General features: G+C 39.4%; 1 protein-coding gene across 1 annotated transcript in view; it reads right to left on the bottom strand.

Moving 5' to 3' along the window:
* Window positions 1–5,147, bottom strand: part of LOC126284482 (jmjC domain-containing histone demethylation protein 1-like) — an 86,865-nt gene extending 81,718 nt beyond the window's left edge. Inside the window, exons 1-2 of the mRNA XM_049983440.1 lie at window positions 5,089–5,147; window positions 1,357–1,742 (exon numbers count right to left, since the gene is read on the bottom strand). Coding sequence (XP_049839397.1) covers window positions 1,357–1,742; window positions 5,089–5,091 — 389 coding nt within the window. The 5' untranslated portion in view covers window positions 5,092–5,147. The remainder of the gene's footprint in view (window positions 1–1,356; window positions 1,743–5,088) is intronic.
* Window positions 5,148–17,593: the final 12,446 nt, after the last annotated feature.

Genomic DNA, 17,593 nt, shown 5'->3' with positions numbered 1-17,593 from the left:
GTTATAATTGATTGGTTACACAAGTAGTTTAGAATTGTACTAGACTCACAAGAACATGCCTTAATTAACTTTGTTGATATTTAATCATAACCACTAGAATGCTTTGTTTTTAAAGATTTTATTATGGAAGTTATTTCTTTTGGTGAAATGAGTGACATATTCATGTATTTGAAGCTATTTGTAAAGGCTAGTTTCAGATATTCAAGGGCATTATCAACTGATCCTGACAATCCCATTCTATCAGTAATGGATATAAAGTACTTGTTAAATAGATTTGCCACACTATGCCCATCAGTTACTAATGTGTCATCTACCCTTAATGCTATTTGCTCCTGTTCCTTTCTGGTTCTACCAGTCTCCTCTTTCACTATATCCCATATTGTTTTTATTTTGTTCCTTGACATTGCTATCTTCTTCTCATAGGGCATTTGTTTAGATGCCTGAATTACTTTTTTTAATATTTTACAGTATTCCTTGTATTTAGCAAAATCATCAGCATTGGAGCTATTTTTGGTCAACAGATACACTTTCCTTTTTGTCTTACAGGAAATCTTTATTCCTTGTGCAATCCATGGTTTTATTATAGACTTCTATTTAATTTGAGGAAAACAGTTTTTTTTAGAGGAAAACAGTTTTCAAACATGGTACTGACAGGACCACACATTTGATTGCACTGCAGTTAAGCAGTCATTCCTCCAAGCCAGACAAATTGTTCAGGAAGAAAAAACACCCATGCTATACGATGGAAAGTAATTCCATCAAGTGCTCCACAGTGGTCTACAGAGTATGGATGTGGATGAAATGCAGCAATTATCTCTGCTGCATCATGTGCAATGACAGTTCTTTTCCTAGTGTAAATTCAAATACTTAGTATTAAAAATACTGAGCTGCAGATGTCAGTCGAGAGTTCGCAGTGTCATGCTACATTGCTGTTGGCAAAGGAAAGGAAGTGCGACAAACTACTAGAATCTGTTGCTCATAAAACTTGCTGAAATGCACACCACACTGCACCTTCCAAGTCATCCTGCCTTATCCATTACAGTGAGAACTGCAAACTTTGGGAAAGTCATGGGAGAGCTACAGGCAGATTTAAACACTGAGTTTGAACCATGTAGTATGTACCCACTAAAAACAAAATTGTTTTCTTTTATCTCAGTGCAGCAAACAATTTTAATATTTTTAGGTAATATCACTTTCTATTTACCCCAGGTGCTTACTTTCATTTATTTTATATAAGCTTTTGTAGATGAAGAGAATGCTGGTTGCTTAAACTTGTTCACCACATTCATTCTAAAAAATGATATGTCATCTCAAATTCTAGAACACTATCATTAATGACTAGCTTTCACCACATACCTGAAAACTTTTACAAGCGCAGTTGGATGTAATACAGGGTCCGTAACAGGTGCAGCAACTGGTGGTGAAGGTGCGGGTCGAACTACATGGGTAGGTCTGCGTAACTGCTTTGTTGAGCCTGCCACAAGCTCACGTGCCAACTTTGAGCTGATAGAAAGTGAAAGTGAGGCCTGCGGTGTGATGGACTGTGAAGGGGGTGGATGATCCACCCCACCTGATGTCGACCTCTGTCCTCTTCTACCACTTCTGCTACCACTCCTGCCGCCGCCACTACCTGCATCTTGCGATTCACCTTTTGAGGTAGACAGCTGAGGTTTCCCTCCTGTGTCATGTCCTCCTTCCCTCGTTTCTCTATCTCGGTGTCCTTCACCCTTTGATGCCTCTTCCTGCAAGAAGGTATTACACTAAATGCCACATTTATAAGCACCATCAAACTGAGGTAGGTTAAATGCAAAATTTTACATCATTATTCCCAATCTTTGCAAATTAAAGAGGGGGAGAAGTTATGAGAAAAATTGTCTATATTACTGAGTGTTACCTTGCTCCATTCAACCCATCTGCCTTACCCTGTATTAACTTTTCCAAATAGAATACAATCACATATCTCAATAAACTTGGATGCACACAAATAAGCAGCAGTATGCTATGCAGTTGTGTGCATGTGTGCACATACTGCTTTATTCCATTCTTTCCTTGGTAGGTAAGACAGCATAGAAAAGGGACTGGCAAACACTAACCAATCCCTCATTAGTCCTCGTACCTGACAAAGGAAGATGCTAAGAGACTGTACTAGCTGGGTCAGGATCTAGGAGATTAACTTTCTGCAGGTGACAAAGTGGTGTGCACATTACAAGATGTACATGTAAATGCCTATCACCATCACCATTTTACTCCATGTTTCACAGCATCAAAACCAACCGTTCTTTCTTCTGGTAACTGACAATTCTAGTGCTTGCTACACATGGAAACACTTTCTCCTTCTGACAAAATGCCTGAGATATTGACTACTGCAAAAAAGACCCACGAGACAGGAGGAACTACTTCACCTGATGGAACTGGGGTTGGACTGATCTGATCTGACCTGACCTGATCTTCTTGCAAGACGACCTGGAGTTGTGTACAAATGACGAGACTGGTTGACACAGAGCCTCAATGTTTTATGGACGATGGAAGCTCTCATGGAAATAGTCATGTCAGGAAAGACTCAGTACATTTGAGGCGGGGGGATTCCATGAGGGATATGGATGAGATGTTAATGGTAGCTGCTGAATGCACTGGAAGCAGCAGGCTGCAAGTGTTGGTTCACGTTACAGCAAAGATCCTTGTCACCAGGATTCAAGGCCACCCTTCACTGACTTTTGAGCCTAGCTTAAGTGGTGAAGACAGCTGCTCACAAACCCAAAGTTGAAACAGAGCTTGCAAGTTACAAGGTCACACCCAGGACTGACAGCATTCTCTCATTTTGAAATAATCCGTCAATTCTATGACTATCTTTGATGCAGATTTCTAGTCCGAATTATCAGGTGCAGTTTTTCCAGCCCCATGTACGTGTCCATTACACAATGTAAGCAGCTCCCCTGGTAGCAAAATTTGAGAATCTGGACTAAGATAAGGATGAAACATGGGTCACATGCAGTAACTTGTTTCTGTTCCCCAGCAGCATCAAATATTGAAGCACTAGAACACTAGAGATTAAGTATTAAAATACCATGTGAACATTTTTGAATATTGAATTAAGTAGGGTGATGCTGAGGGAATTAGATTAGGAAATGAGACACTTAAAAGTAGTAAAGGTGGTTTGCTATTTGGGGTGCAAAATAACTGATGATGGTCGAAGTAGAGAGGATATAAAATGTAGACTGGCAATGACAAGGAAAGCGTTTCTGAAGAAGAGAAATTTGTTAACATCGAATATAGATTTAAGTGTCAGGAAGTTGTTTCTGAAAGTATTTGTATGGAGTGTAGCCATGTATGGAAGTGAAACATGGACGATAAATAGTTTGGACAAGAAGAGAATAGAAGCTTTCGAAATGTGGTGCTACAGAAGAAAGCTGAAGATTAGACGGGTAGATCACATAACTAATGAGGAGGTATTGAATAGAGTTGGGGAGAAGAGGAGTTTGTGGCACAACTTAACTTGACAAGAAGAAGGGACCGGTTGGTAGGACATGTTCCAAGGCATCAAGGGATCACAAATTTAGTATTGGAGGGCAGTGTGGAGGGTAAAAATCAGAGGTAGACCAAGAGATGAATACACTAAGCAGATTCAGAAGGATGTAGGTTGCAGTAAGTACTGGGAGATGAGGAAGCTTGCACAGGATAGAGTAGCATGGAGAGCTGCATCAAAACAGTCTCAGGACTGAAGACAACATTTTTTGATTATGCTTTGTTGATAGTGGCAGACACTAACATTTAGAAACAGAGTGAAGAATGAAGTTTCTTGGGGCACTATAAATATTTTTTTGAAAATTATCAGTCGATTAACTAACCTATTTGCAATGGAAATAATGTATTGATTTAGAATATACTTCCTCAAACTTTTTGACCCAGTCAGTGTAGGGATAAATAAATAGAAATCCACGATTACAAAAATTATTATACATTACAGGTCATTGGAGTTTATAGAGAAAGGTGGGTAAATATGTTTAACGTGGGTGATAAATTAACTTTGAACAGCTTGAGAAGCTTATTGCAAACATTTATCTTTAGTGGTGATATTGACAGTCTACAGCTTAATGTCGACTCTTGGCAAACAGGCAACTCCACATTTTTCAATATTCAGAAAGCATTATAGATGAAACTCATGCAGAACAAACAATATGGAGATTTAGTATCCAATTATTACCCAACTTAAAATTAAATGCAGTCAAGACGTTCTAATTTTTGAAGGACTTGTCATCCTGAGCTATGTCTGGAACTTAAACCACAGGTGTCAAAATTCATGTCAGAATGCATACCTAGAGACAATGAAAGGTTGGGAACCAGCCTACAGAAGAGTCGTCATATGAGGATGTCTGCCCCTTCAAGTTTTGGCAGTAGGCACCAGCATCAACTGCCTACTGCCTGCTGCTACCCCCACCCCCTTTTTCAACTAAGCAATACTGTTGAGTTTGTGAAACCAGTATTATCCACAATTACTGTAGTACCTGTAACTGAGTATTAGTGTCAACAACAGTCCTCTTTTTTTTTTGACTGACTGGTTGCTGCCACAGGTACCTGTCAAGTCACCCCACATTTCTGCTGGCTGTGTAACTTTCTGATAAGATAGTCCAGAGACAACTTCGGGGGTCACTTACATACAGTCTAGGCAGGGGTTTAGATAACTTAACACCTCTGATACAAAGAGGATGCCAACACTTCGAATCACTATCCGCATCTTTTACCTGCAGGCCCCTTGCACCTACAATAGCTCTCCCAGCTCTTCACGAAAGAGGCCCTTGTTTTAGCTCTTACCACATGTTTTACATCTCTCTACCAGTAATGTATGGATTCAACATTAAATCGAACGACGGATCATACTATGGCACTTCATTTATAAAGGTCTATCTGGATTACATAAGTTGTGTCTGACAATTCCTGGTTTCAGCCACTACTATCATCAGAGCTGTTATGGTGGGGGGAACAGTAATATAACCACTTAAAGGGCGTTTGGCTGAAACAAAAATCTGCAGAAGACCTACTGATTCATGAAACAAATAAAAGACTATTAACATGATTAGCAGCCATGCATACCATAGGTATATTCTGACAGAAGTAGCAATGATAATATACACGTCTGTAAGTGCAAAGTAAGTGCCAGTGATGGCCTGGATGCGTTCCGTGTTTATACAAATAACTGCCAGTAGAGGGCACTAATGCAATGGTACATGAGCAATCAGTATCGTAAATCCAATAAATGCAGTGTGTTTAGTCATTAATAAAAATTACTTCTTATGGCAAAATGAGCGTCTGACAATAAAACGTCAACTGACATAAAATATGTGGAAATAAAATTCATACTTAAAATCCGCATGAAACGCGTAAGGAGTAATAACAGAAAGCTCCTAGCCTGGCAAAGTAAATAACACTTAATTGTATTAAAGTCAGAACAAAAAGTTTTAAAAGTGACATCGGATCCATTAATCGCAACTTTTCAGCATGACAAAACAACTGAACGAAACCGTAACTGTAAGATAATTAACAAGACAGTGACTATTAATTGTAATCTCGATAGTCGATGACACTTTCTGTGTGGAATGTAAGTGGCGCCGACTTGTGGTTTCACTGTAAAGACGGTTTTGTTTTCCTGTGGTGGAGCTTGCGGATGAAGACGTAATGTCCTCGAGGCTGGCACACACGACAGTACGACAAATTGTTGCTGCGCTCGCCGTTGCTCAATCTATTAGGTCCCTAATTACGTCAACATAAGTATCAAACTTAAAATCCTGTTCATTAACTAATAATCCGGGTTGCTGCTTTCTATGTACGTAAATTTCCATATGTACCAGTAGATGCAGTAAATGTCCTTTGGTGCCTATGCAACACTTCGGTGATATCCTGCATATTTATTATTACCTTTTCTGAAAAATCATTCAAATGTCAACGAAATACGCTATTATCGCCATACATATCTACCCTAAAACGACTTTTTTTCCTTCCAGTTTGCCTACAATCTTCGCGATTGATCTTGGAGACGCCAGATTCTAAATATTTGTTGCTGCTGTTACCAGCTTTGTGGAGATGCCTAGAACCAGTTGTGCCGTACCTTTCCTTTGAAATACAATTTTTAGTTTGTTTTTTCTGAAGGCCTGTTATATTGCAAAATGCAACGCTGTATGACATAGCAATGAATTCTTCCTGTCTGGATTTTGTCTCCTTGTCACGTAGTTTTTACTTTCTCTTGTTAAAAAACATTTTAAGTTATTCCACTTCATCGTTATGGGTGAGGGGTACCGTAATTTGAACATCCCATTGTTTATGTCCTACAGTACGCTTATTTCTGCTTTCTGCGGTGACAGAATTTCGCATTTATAATCGTGTCACTAGCAGCCGCCTTCCTTTATACTAATTTTATGCTTTCAACCAGCTTTAGTTAACCTCAGATACAAAAACTTGTGCAGATACTTCCTTCTTCCAATTTGACTGTGAACTTAAGCCTTTCGTCCATGCCACTCTTTCTTTCTGCTACCTCACGTATGTAATTTTCGTCCCTTTGTACAGTATTATATCTATATAACGTCTGTAATAATTCGTTTTTAAGAAAGAATTTAAAACTTGCATTATTATTTATTTTAAATTTAACGTCGAAATTTTTTGTCTGAAGGGTTGATTCGGAATGGGGGCAAATAGTTCGTCAGGTACTTTAGCTGTGATCTTCAAAAATGAGTTAAAAAGTAAATTTGTAACAATATCCTGATGTAAGCTAAAAAATTTGTTATAGACCTTACGTAGACATGCTAATGTACAAAGGTGGCTAAAATGAAATATGACGTAGCAGGAAGCATCAGTGGGATATCCGAAAAAATAAACTTCATAGTCAAGCTGGAAGGGCCGGTAGAAATTGCTCGAATTTGTGTTACCTGAAAGACGGAAGGCAAAAGGTTAGCACACTGAAGAAGGCATTTACTGACACAATAATGAATACAAAATACCTTCACCCTAAAAAGCAGAAATAAGCATACTTCAGAGTCATCATCGACGGGATGTTAAAACTAATATTCACCTACAACGACGAGGTGGAAGGATTTAAAATGTGATTAAACAAGTAACCAGAAAAATGATAAGGATTGTGGTGTAACGAATCTTTATAACAAGCTAAAGTCAAAAACACGCGACAAGGAGACAAAGACTCGGAGGGGAAGAGGTTTGTGCTGTGTCATACAGCGTTGCGTTCTGCGATAGAACTGAGCAAGCTTTCAGAACGACGAAAATAAACATTGTATTTCATACGAAAGGTACAGTTGTTTCTAGGGTTCGCCAAAAAAGTTGGTAACTACAGCAACAAAAATTTAGAATCTGGCGTCTAAAAGTGTGAAAAGTTCTATTTTAGGCAACCGGTAAGGAACAGACTCGTTTCGGAGAACACGTAACCAAAATAAAAGCGGGTTCGGTACACATTTGGATGAAGAAAAACATGTGGCATGAAATAGAGGATAATATGTGCATGGACAATTACTGAACGTAATGGAAGAAATGGAAATTTTCATACATGGAAAATAATAAAGATTACTGCTGAACAGACTTTAACACTCGGTATAGCAAGCGGAGTTGCCACCTCCTGCGTGGAACACGCGCAATCTTAAAATTCATTCATCACGCTTCTATGTACAATGTTGTATTCTACGCACACTGGCATCAATGTCTCCTGGAAGAACCGCATTATGTTTTCATTTCAGTTGAATCAGCAGCAGCAAAATCTTTAAACGATACGCAGAAATTCTACGAAATTGGGTTTCCTGACGACGTTACCAAATTTTCGACCCGTGGGAAACTTGTTATTGAGTACCTGCATAGGTGAACACACGTGCGAACTGTATCTCAAGAGTACATATTTTCGTCTGCATCAAACCGGGATTCTGTCGGAGGTCTCAAACATGAGACAGAGTAAAACGCAACAAGTTACACTAGTAAGATTCACGGCTATCGTTCTTAAGAAGTGATTCTCCTAAGAGATTCGTTGCTGAGGCCTTAAGAGTGCAGAGAGCGTGTTTTATAACGTATTGCTGGCAACGTACTACAGAATATGCTAGAGAAATGAGCTTTGAAGCTACTGCAGTCGAAATAAAAATTGCAGGGAAGTCATGTATGTATCAGGTCTGTACTGATCAGCAAACTGTGAAATAAAAAATGCTCTTTGAACAGCTAGAAGGCACAATTCAAGAACTTCCAAAAATTATGGTTGTTTAATAATTCTTGAGGATCTGCACAAGGGTACCAGGAAAAATAAAGAAAACTCTGACACTAATGGACTTACTGCATCCTTTCAACGAAAAAATAAGCCCAAGCGTAACTAACAGAATCAGAACTTTTATTGTCCCATAGCATAAAAAGTTAAATCATATATTTTAATGTACAGGAGACTTGTCAACACTGCAAAATAATTAAAATGCATTACTGGAACAATATACAGTAACTTTAATGTAAAAAAATTAACTATTGCAGTTGTTTATCTGACATAAAACTAAGCGTAATTAACAACCATTTGCTTTCTTGCTCAGATTTTCACATTATCATTCAGAAAGCCCTCTAGGAATAATTGTATTTCTGTAGTAACAACTTTTGTAGCTTTTGTTTCAGTGGTCCTAGCTCCATGCTGTGGATTTGTTTCCTTTTTAGAATACTGTTACCATGCACAGGTATTCTGGGATTTGTGCACATAGCTTTGAGTGGGAAGCAAGAAATTACCGTTGTTCCTAGTGCTGGATTAATTAAAATTGTCTATGAATAACTCGGGGCTCAGTTCATAAATGTACAAGCAGGGGCACCCAAAATTTTTATATTTCTTCATCTATTTCTATACTCTGCAAACAATGACGTGCTTGGCAGAGGGAAGCAGTTAAAGGGTTTCTTCCTGTTCCATTTGCGTATTGAGTGTGTGAAGGATTGTTTGAATGTCTCTGTTCATGCAGTAATTATTCTAACCTTATCCTCACAATCCCTATGTGAGTGATAAACAGGGGACATAATACATACCAAGAATCATCATTTAAAGCCAATTCTTGAAACTTTATTAATAGACTGTCTCAGACTAGTTTACATGTATCTTCAAGTCTTTCAGTTCAGTTCCTTCTCTCTGCCACACAATCAACCCAACCTGTGACAATTTGTGTTGCCCTTCTCTGTATACGCTCAATATCCTTTGTCAGTCCTATTTGATACAGGTCACACATACTATAGCAGTATTCTACAACTGCTAACATAAGTGGTTTGTAAGCTATCTTCTTAGTAGACTGATTTCACCTCCCCAGTACACTAGGCCTACCGATAAACTCAAGTCCACCACCTGTTTTACCCACGACTGAGCCTATGTAATCATTCCATTCCACCACAATAAATAGAACCAAATTTTTAACTGTGTTTCTCCAAAATATACGGTCCATAAAGAATAAAGTTCAAGACAAACATTTTGAACTATCATCAGCTGAAATAATAGAAAACAGCTTATAAAAAAATTAATTGTACTTTTATATATAGATCCCACTGTGGTAATATGGACATTTTTTCTCAAAACTCAGAGCTTAGAAAAGGTAACTTGTCCAAAAATGAACATTATCATATGTGGGGATTTAAACATCAACACAATGAAATCAGATGATCTTAGTTGTACCTGCTTGAACATTCTCTGCAGCTATGGCATAACATCACTCCTTAACTGTGCAACTAGTGACCAAACAATCTTCCTCAATAATAGACCATGTAGCAACAGACATAGAAAGAAAGCAGAAACAAATGTAAACAAAATGTTTAATAAGTTCATGATAGTATTTAAACCAAAATTTGAGGAAGCGTTCCCCAAAAACTGCATTTAGTTGGAACAAAAAAAGAATAAAATAAAATAAATAAATAAATAAATGTGTGACCAGAGCCATCAAAAAATCCTCGAAGCCCTAAGGTATCTCACATCCATCAAAAATAGACAGACTGACCTAGCTTTTTTAGAGTTCTACAAAAATTACGGGAGAAATTATAGAAAAGTATTGGTAGCTGAAAAAAAAAAACCCTTACAAATGGCAAAACATTAGTGAAGGCAAATAACAAAAGTAAAGCAATCTGGAACATAATTAAATAGGAGACAGCAAATGATGGACAAAAAATCTGGAAACACAGATTAAAAGCAAAAATGTTGAAACCAGCAACCCAAAGGGAGTAGCAAACTTTGTTAATGAATACTTTGGTGGGATTGCTAAGAAATTGCAAGAGAAATTTCCAGACATACATGTTCTACACCAACAGAACCAGCCACCACACTCAATGGTGCCCTTTCCAAAAACAGAGCAAGAGGTGGCACAGGTGATACACCATCCAAAGAATAAAAGAATCCACAGGGTTAGATGAGATCCCAGTCAGTGTGCTAAAGAAATGTATACACAGCATAAAAACCCCATTAACAATAATAATTAATGAATCTTTCAGATCTGGCTGCTTTCCTGAATACCTGAAATAAGCAAAAGTAATACCAGTACTAAAAAAAATGGTGATGCAAAAAATGTAGAAAACCACAGACCAATTTCCTTGTTATCTTCTATTTCCAAAATAATAGAAACTATAATGAAAAATAGACTAATGAACTACCTAGAAAAATTTAACCTTCTCTGCAATGAACAATTTGGTTTCAGGACCACAAAAAGTAAATAGAGAGCTATAGCGCAGTTTACCAAAGTTGTACTAGAAGCATTAGACAAGGGCGAGAATGCCACAGGCATTTTGTTGGATTTTTCAAAGGCTTCAGGCATGGGGAAAAAATGCTGTTTGCTGATGACAGCACTGTAGTGATTACAGACGAAAGCTCAACACTGTTAATAGAAAAATCCAAAGAAGCTCTCAGAGACAACCACAACTGTTCACTAAAGAATAAAGTAACTCTAAATGTCAAAAAGACAAATTGTATAAACTTCCGACTAAATAAAAATCCCATTGACATTACACTGAAAGTAAACAATGAGGTACTTCATTGTGTAATAGACAGCAAATTCTTGGGGATGAATGTTAACTGTCAGCTAAAATGGACAGAGCATCTGAGAATTTTAGCAAAGAGGTTATCTTCAGCATGTTACGTCCTGAAAATCCTTGCACCAGTGTGCAATATTTCATACCTCAAAGTAGCCTACTTTGGGTATATGCATTCAGTCCTCAGTTATGGGATAATGCTTTGGGGGGGGGGGGGGCAAGTGCTGGAAACATACAAACTATTTTCAAGATACAGAAAAGAGTTGTTCGAATAGTAACAAATAGCAGTAAGAGGGAACACTGTAAAGAGTTGTTCAAAAAGTTAGAAATTCTGACAGTTCTGTATGAATATGTTTATCAAAACATAATGTATATAAGGAAAAACATTAATCTGTATACCACAAACAGCATAATTCATGACCATGGAACCAAATCCAGACACTGTTTACATCTAAACAGAAGAAACACATCAAAAACTCAAAATAGTTTATTATATCATGATATTAAATTGGACAACAGATTACCACTAGAAATAAAAGACATAAATGATCCCCACATCTTTAGTCAAAGGCTAAAAAAATATTTACTAGATAGTAGCTATTACACTGCAGATGAATATTTAAAATTATTATAGACTAATGTTCATGAACATTGTACTGCGTAACAAATTTAACTTGACATGATTAGAAAAGTAGAACTATGTATAGAAGCTGTATATCCTGTAAAGAGACGTGTTTATTTTATAAGAAATATTGTACGAACATTTGATGACATCCATGCAATGTATATTGTTCTACGGATGAATAAATAAATAAATCACTCCCTAGAAAGTGTTACAGGGTCTAGACCTGAGCCAGAAGTGGGAATTGTAACCAAGCAGTTAGACCCGATTACGATCAAAGCCTTGTCTGGTGCCCAGAGAAGGAAACTACTCAGGAAAAAGGAAGGGAAAGAATGGCTTCCTAAAGACAAGTGGAGGAAATTAAAGTGACTTGAACCTAAGACCCCCAGGAAAAAAACTGTCTCATGTTGAAGGGGATATGCAAACCCCCACAACATCAAAAACAGGTAGCAAGAGGATGAGGGAGGAGTCTAAGACTCCCTCCTCCCAGGATAAGTGAGTCCAGAAAATACAAAGTCAAGAAATAGGGAAAAAGACCTATAGTACTGCAATCTCAGTTTTTAGGATGGCAGTTATCCAAGGCTATTCACTGGTGGCTATCACCTTGCAGCAGGAGAAATTGGTGCAGATGGCCCTCTTTAAAAAGATTTGGGGGGGGGGGGGGGGTGTCATTGGCCCAGAACCCAACTTCAGGAGGGTCCATCTAGATTGTGGTGCCCTCATTTTTGTCTGTGAGAGGGTGCTCATGGTGTAATAGCTTAAGGACAAGTTTCCCATGATATCCCTGTGGAAAGAAGCAAAGCTGCTGGTCAAGATGCAGCAGAGCTTCCTAAGACCGCAAAGATGTCAATATGGGTACCAAAGATCCGTAAGGAAGTCTCGCCAAAGTCTCTGTTTGAGAAAATATGGGCCCAGAACTCAAAAGTCTCGACAGAAGACTGGAGAGTGATCAACCAGAAGGTTGTACTGGAAGGACGAAACCTGGTGTTGGAGGTTGGAGATAAGTCCCTGAAGGCAATGTGGGAGCAGGACCTGAAATTGTTTTTAGGGTTTTCGCAGGTCACCATCAGGGTTCCCAAAGATCTCAAAGATGGCAGCAAGACAGAGACTGGAGGTGCTGCAGATTAATCTGCAGCACAGTAACGGAGCCTCTGCTGCCCTGAGCCGCTGCCTGGGGAAGCAGGAAGTGGACATGGCCCTGATACAAGAACCCTACTTATATAAAGTGGGTGTATTGGCCTCCGTAGCACTGGAGGTAAGCTCATTTATGCTAGAAATCTAAGAAACCCCAGAATAGGCATCTATGTTAGAAATGTAATTTCTTTCATGATAGTGATGGATTTCTGCTCCAGGGATGTAGTGACCGTTAAAATGCAGCAATGTGAGGAAGGTATCACAAGGGAAATTATTTTGGCCTCAGCATACCTTCCGTATGAAGACAGCTATCCTCCTCCTCCTCCTCCTCCTCCTCCTCCTCCTCCTCTGGAGGCGAGGAGACCGGTAGAGGCTTGGCATCGGCAAGGTGACAACAACTGGTGGGGTGCGACGCCAATGCCCACAACCTAGTGTGGCACACCAAGGACACCAACATTAGAGGTGAGTACCTTCTTGAATTTCTTTTAGCTAACAACTTGGAGGTCCTGAATAGGGGCAATGAAACTACATTCAGGAATAGCAGAAAGGAAGAAGAAATTGACATAACCTTTGATTCCATGATGATGGGCAGATATGTCAAACAATGGCATGTGGCATTAGAGCCATCCTCATTGGGACCACATGTACATTAAACTCAAGGTTGAAATGGGAATCAGACAGACCATGAACTGTAGGAATCCCAGGAAAACAGACTGGGAGACTTATAGAGGGACCTTGACTTAGGTTTATTGGAAATCAAAACCTCGATAAGGAATCCAGTAGAGTTTGAGGAAGTAGCAGAGGCTGTTACCTCTGCCATAGTGACCTCATATCAGGACAACTGCACAATCACCAAGAAGTGCACAAATAGAAGTGTGCCTAGGTGGAATAATAACTTGGAAATGCAAAGAAAACAGGTATGGAGACTGTTTAACATTGAGAGACGTATAAAGGACAATGGGCTAAATATCGTGAGGCACTTGTCAATTTCAACCTTGCAATCAGACACGCAAAGAAGGTATCCTGGAAGGCATTCTGTGAGGAAGTGGAGAGCATGGCTGCTCAAACCAGACTTCACAGAATTCTCACTAGAGTACCAACCAATCCAGGAGGTATGTTGAGGAAGGAGGATGGGGAATATACAAAGACAGCACATGAGACAATGGAACTGCTCCTCAAAACTCACTTTCCCCAATATGCTCTGCTGGACAATACAGACTAGAATGCGACCCGGAGAGACAGTGGTTTTCAGGCACTCGAAGAGAGGACTGGGAATTGCCCAAGGTGTGTGTGGACTTTAATAAAATCCAGTGGGTGGTGGGAACATTCAAACTGTTCAAGTCACCTGGCCCAGATGGAATTTTTCCAGCTTTCCTGCAACAGGCAGGAGAGAAGCTCATAAGATTCCTTTGCAGGTTATTCAGGGTTAGCCTAGCAGTAGAAGTCATTCCCAGTGCTTGGAGGGCAGAGAAGGTTGTTTTCATTCCAAAGCCAGAGAGAATTGATCATACCACGGCCAAGGATATGAGACCAATCAGTCTGTTCTCCTTCATTCTCAATACATTGGAAAAACTGGTTAATGTATATGTTGGGGAGAGGAGGCTAATTAGGGCCCTTCTACATTCAAACCAACACGCATATCAACCAGGTAAATCATACGAGACAACTTTCCACCAACTCATTGGGAGGGTGGAGAAAGCACTTCACTTCCAAGAGATAGCCCTCTGCATCTTCCTGGATATCAAGGGGGCCTTCAGTAACATGACCTTCGATTCCATGGTAAGGGCAGCAGAGGTGCATGACCTAGGGACCACTATATGCAGGTGGACCAGGCCCATGTTTAGTGAAAGGAAGGTAGAGGCTACCATGATGAATGAAAAGATGGTAATTAACACCATTAGAGGCTGCTCACAAGGAGCAGTTCTGTCCCCTTTATTGTGGAATCTAGTCATGAACGAACTCATTGAGGAACTAAATTCCAGACAATGCTCTGGTGGAGCTAGGGGGAAGCAGTAGGGTAAACCTAGCATGTGTCCCTGTCCACTCGGGGATCTGTGGCAATGAACAAGCTGACAGATTGGCCAGTATGGGTCCAATGACTCCATTTATTGGACTGGAACCTGTCCTGACAATCACCAAGGCTATGAGTAAACTAGAACTACGGAATTTGCTTAGGAAACAGCACGTAGAATATTGGACCAAGGTCCATAAACAAAAACATGGTAAGGTAATGTTGCCAAAGCTTTTAAAAGAAGCTCTGTAGTCCTGAGATTGAACAGGAGAGAGATCAAACTCATGACTGGACTGATGACAGGTCACGGGAATGTCAAAAACACCTACACCCAGTGGATATAATGGAAGAAGACCCTAATGTAGGATCTGTGATGAGGGTGAAGAAGCTGCATCACACCTAATCTTCGAATGCATGGCATTGGAGAGCAAAAGATACAGAATCTTCAGGACAAGTAGACCTGAAGATATTGGGTCTAAACTGGTGAAGGGACTCTCTGCACTATTTAGGGGCATTGGTTGGCTTTTCTAGATATACAGGGAGTGATACCACACAATAAACTCAGTTTTGTACATTGTCAAATGCTTTTTGGAAATCAATTCATGGTTTCCAGGATGCCATGTGAGAAAAATGTGAGTTGGATTCCACATGATATGTGTTTTTGAAATCTATGCTGGTTGGCATGGAAGAGGTAGTTCTGTTTGATATATCTCATTATGTTTGAGCTAAGAATATGTTCTAAGATTCTACAACAAATGGACATCAAGGATATGGGACAGTAGTTTTGTGGATCACTTCTGCTATCCTTCTTGTATGCAGATGTGAACTGTGCTTTCTTCCAGCTACTGGGTACAGTCTTTTGTTACAAGGATCTACAGTAGATTATAGTTAACAGAGACGATAACTCTGCTATAGAATCTGACAGGGATTCCATAAAGTCCTGGGAATTTGTTCAGTTTTAATGATGTCAGCTGTGTCTCAACACCACTGACACTATTTCACATCTTTTCAGTGATTTGAGAATTAAATTGGGGTAATCCTCTGCATTTTTCTTCATAAAGAAACATTTGAAAACAGTTGAGCATTTCTGCTTTTGCTGTGCTGCTCTCAGTTTCAGTCTCATGTATTAGTGACTAGACAGTCACTTCGGTGCTACTAACTGCTTTTATGTATGATCAGAATTTCTTTGGGTTTTGTGAGAGACCATTTGAAAATATTCTGCTATAGTGGCCACTGAAGGTTTCTTACATTGCTCTCTTGACTTCCAAATGCCTTTAATTCAGCATCTCTCTATCTACAGTCATATGCTTTGTTTTATACCCATTATGCAATAGTGTCTGCTTTTTAGGAGTTTCTTCACAGTGAGTGTATACTGTGGAGGCTCTCCCCCATTCTGGTATCCCTTTCTGGGTACATATCTGTTCAGTGCATGGTCACCTATCTTTTTAAACTTCAGCCATATTTATTCATGCTCCTACCCTGAACTAAAAGTTTAAAGTTCCTCATTGAAGTACGACAGTACTGGTTCTCTGTATAGTTTGCTGAACATATAAAACTTTCTGCTCGGTTTAGTTGCCCTTTATGTTTTGGTGTTTAGTGCTGCTATACCTGCCTTATGGTCACTGATAAGTTTCTATGTGGACTTCCTCAAAGAGGTGAGGTCTATTTGTTGCCATTAAATCTATATTTCCATTGTGAATAGGTTACTGAACTATCTGTTGTAGGTAGTTTTTAGAGGGGACTTTTAGTAACTTTCCAGACCATGTCTTTTCATGCTCACCACTAACAAAACTGTAACTATCCCATCGGACTTTGGGTGATTAGTCTCCTCCATTCATTGTAGTATGATTAGGGAACTTATGTTCAGGTGAACTGACGTTTTCTCTAGAGTTTTCAGTTACACCAGGAGGAGAATCTGGTGGTCGATAGGACCCTATTATAATTTTATGCCCACTTTCGATGTTATCTTGCCCAAACACTCAAACGTAACTTCAATTTCTGTCTCAGAGGATTTGTGTTTCTTGTCTACTACGATAAATAAACCCTCTCCATTTTCCCTATCCTTTTGGTAAACACTTAAATTTTCCCAAAAAAACTCACTACTGTCAACGATTATTATGTGAGCTTTGGTGCTTTTTAGGAGTGCTTCCAATGTTGGATTTTGTTGTGAATGCTTTGGCAGTTGAACACTAGGACTTAGATTCTCTCATCTGCAGGAGGCATTTCTTTGGATCTTCCACTGATACTTCTGGGTTTCCCACAGCTATTGTCATCTTGTTTGGTTGGAGAGTTCCCTAATCTAAAAAACCCTTTGGTGCACCCCTCACACAGTCAGCTACTTGGATAGCTGCCTCTGGTATAGTGGATATCAGACCTTTTTAGGAGACCTTACAACTCTCAACCCTACAGTGCAAGTCTAGGAAGCCATAGTCTAACTTGTTGCGGGACCCTTAATCTCTGGTTCAAGCCTTCCACTTGACTCACAACCACCCAACCAGTCTGTTCTAGGGACAATGCTGCAGATTGCGAGCTTAGTCAAAACTTCGAGACTGGTATTCTCAACCTTCTCTGGTAGTTGCTGGAATGATCAGTGTATGACCTCAGTGTCCAAATGGCAGATATTGTTTATTACAATGTGTACCACAATTTGTAGTTGGTTGCACCCTGCTCCCTCAATGGCTGCCAGAAACATACTGAATGACACCTCCAGGCATACACACTGAGTATACTTGATGTTCCCTCCTATCACTTGCTGGCATTTCCCCTAAGGTGTACTATTATTTGTTATATATTTGAACTGCGGATGGCGAATAGACACTACCTCT

The sequence above is a fragment of the Schistocerca gregaria genome, chromosome 8 (genome assembly GCF_023897955.1).
Source record: "Schistocerca gregaria isolate iqSchGreg1 chromosome 8, iqSchGreg1.2, whole genome shotgun sequence".
NCBI lineage: Eukaryota > Metazoa > Arthropoda > Insecta > Orthoptera > Acrididae > Schistocerca > Schistocerca gregaria.
Note: the sequence above shows the minus strand (reverse complement) of the source record. Positions and strands in the feature narration are given on the sequence as shown.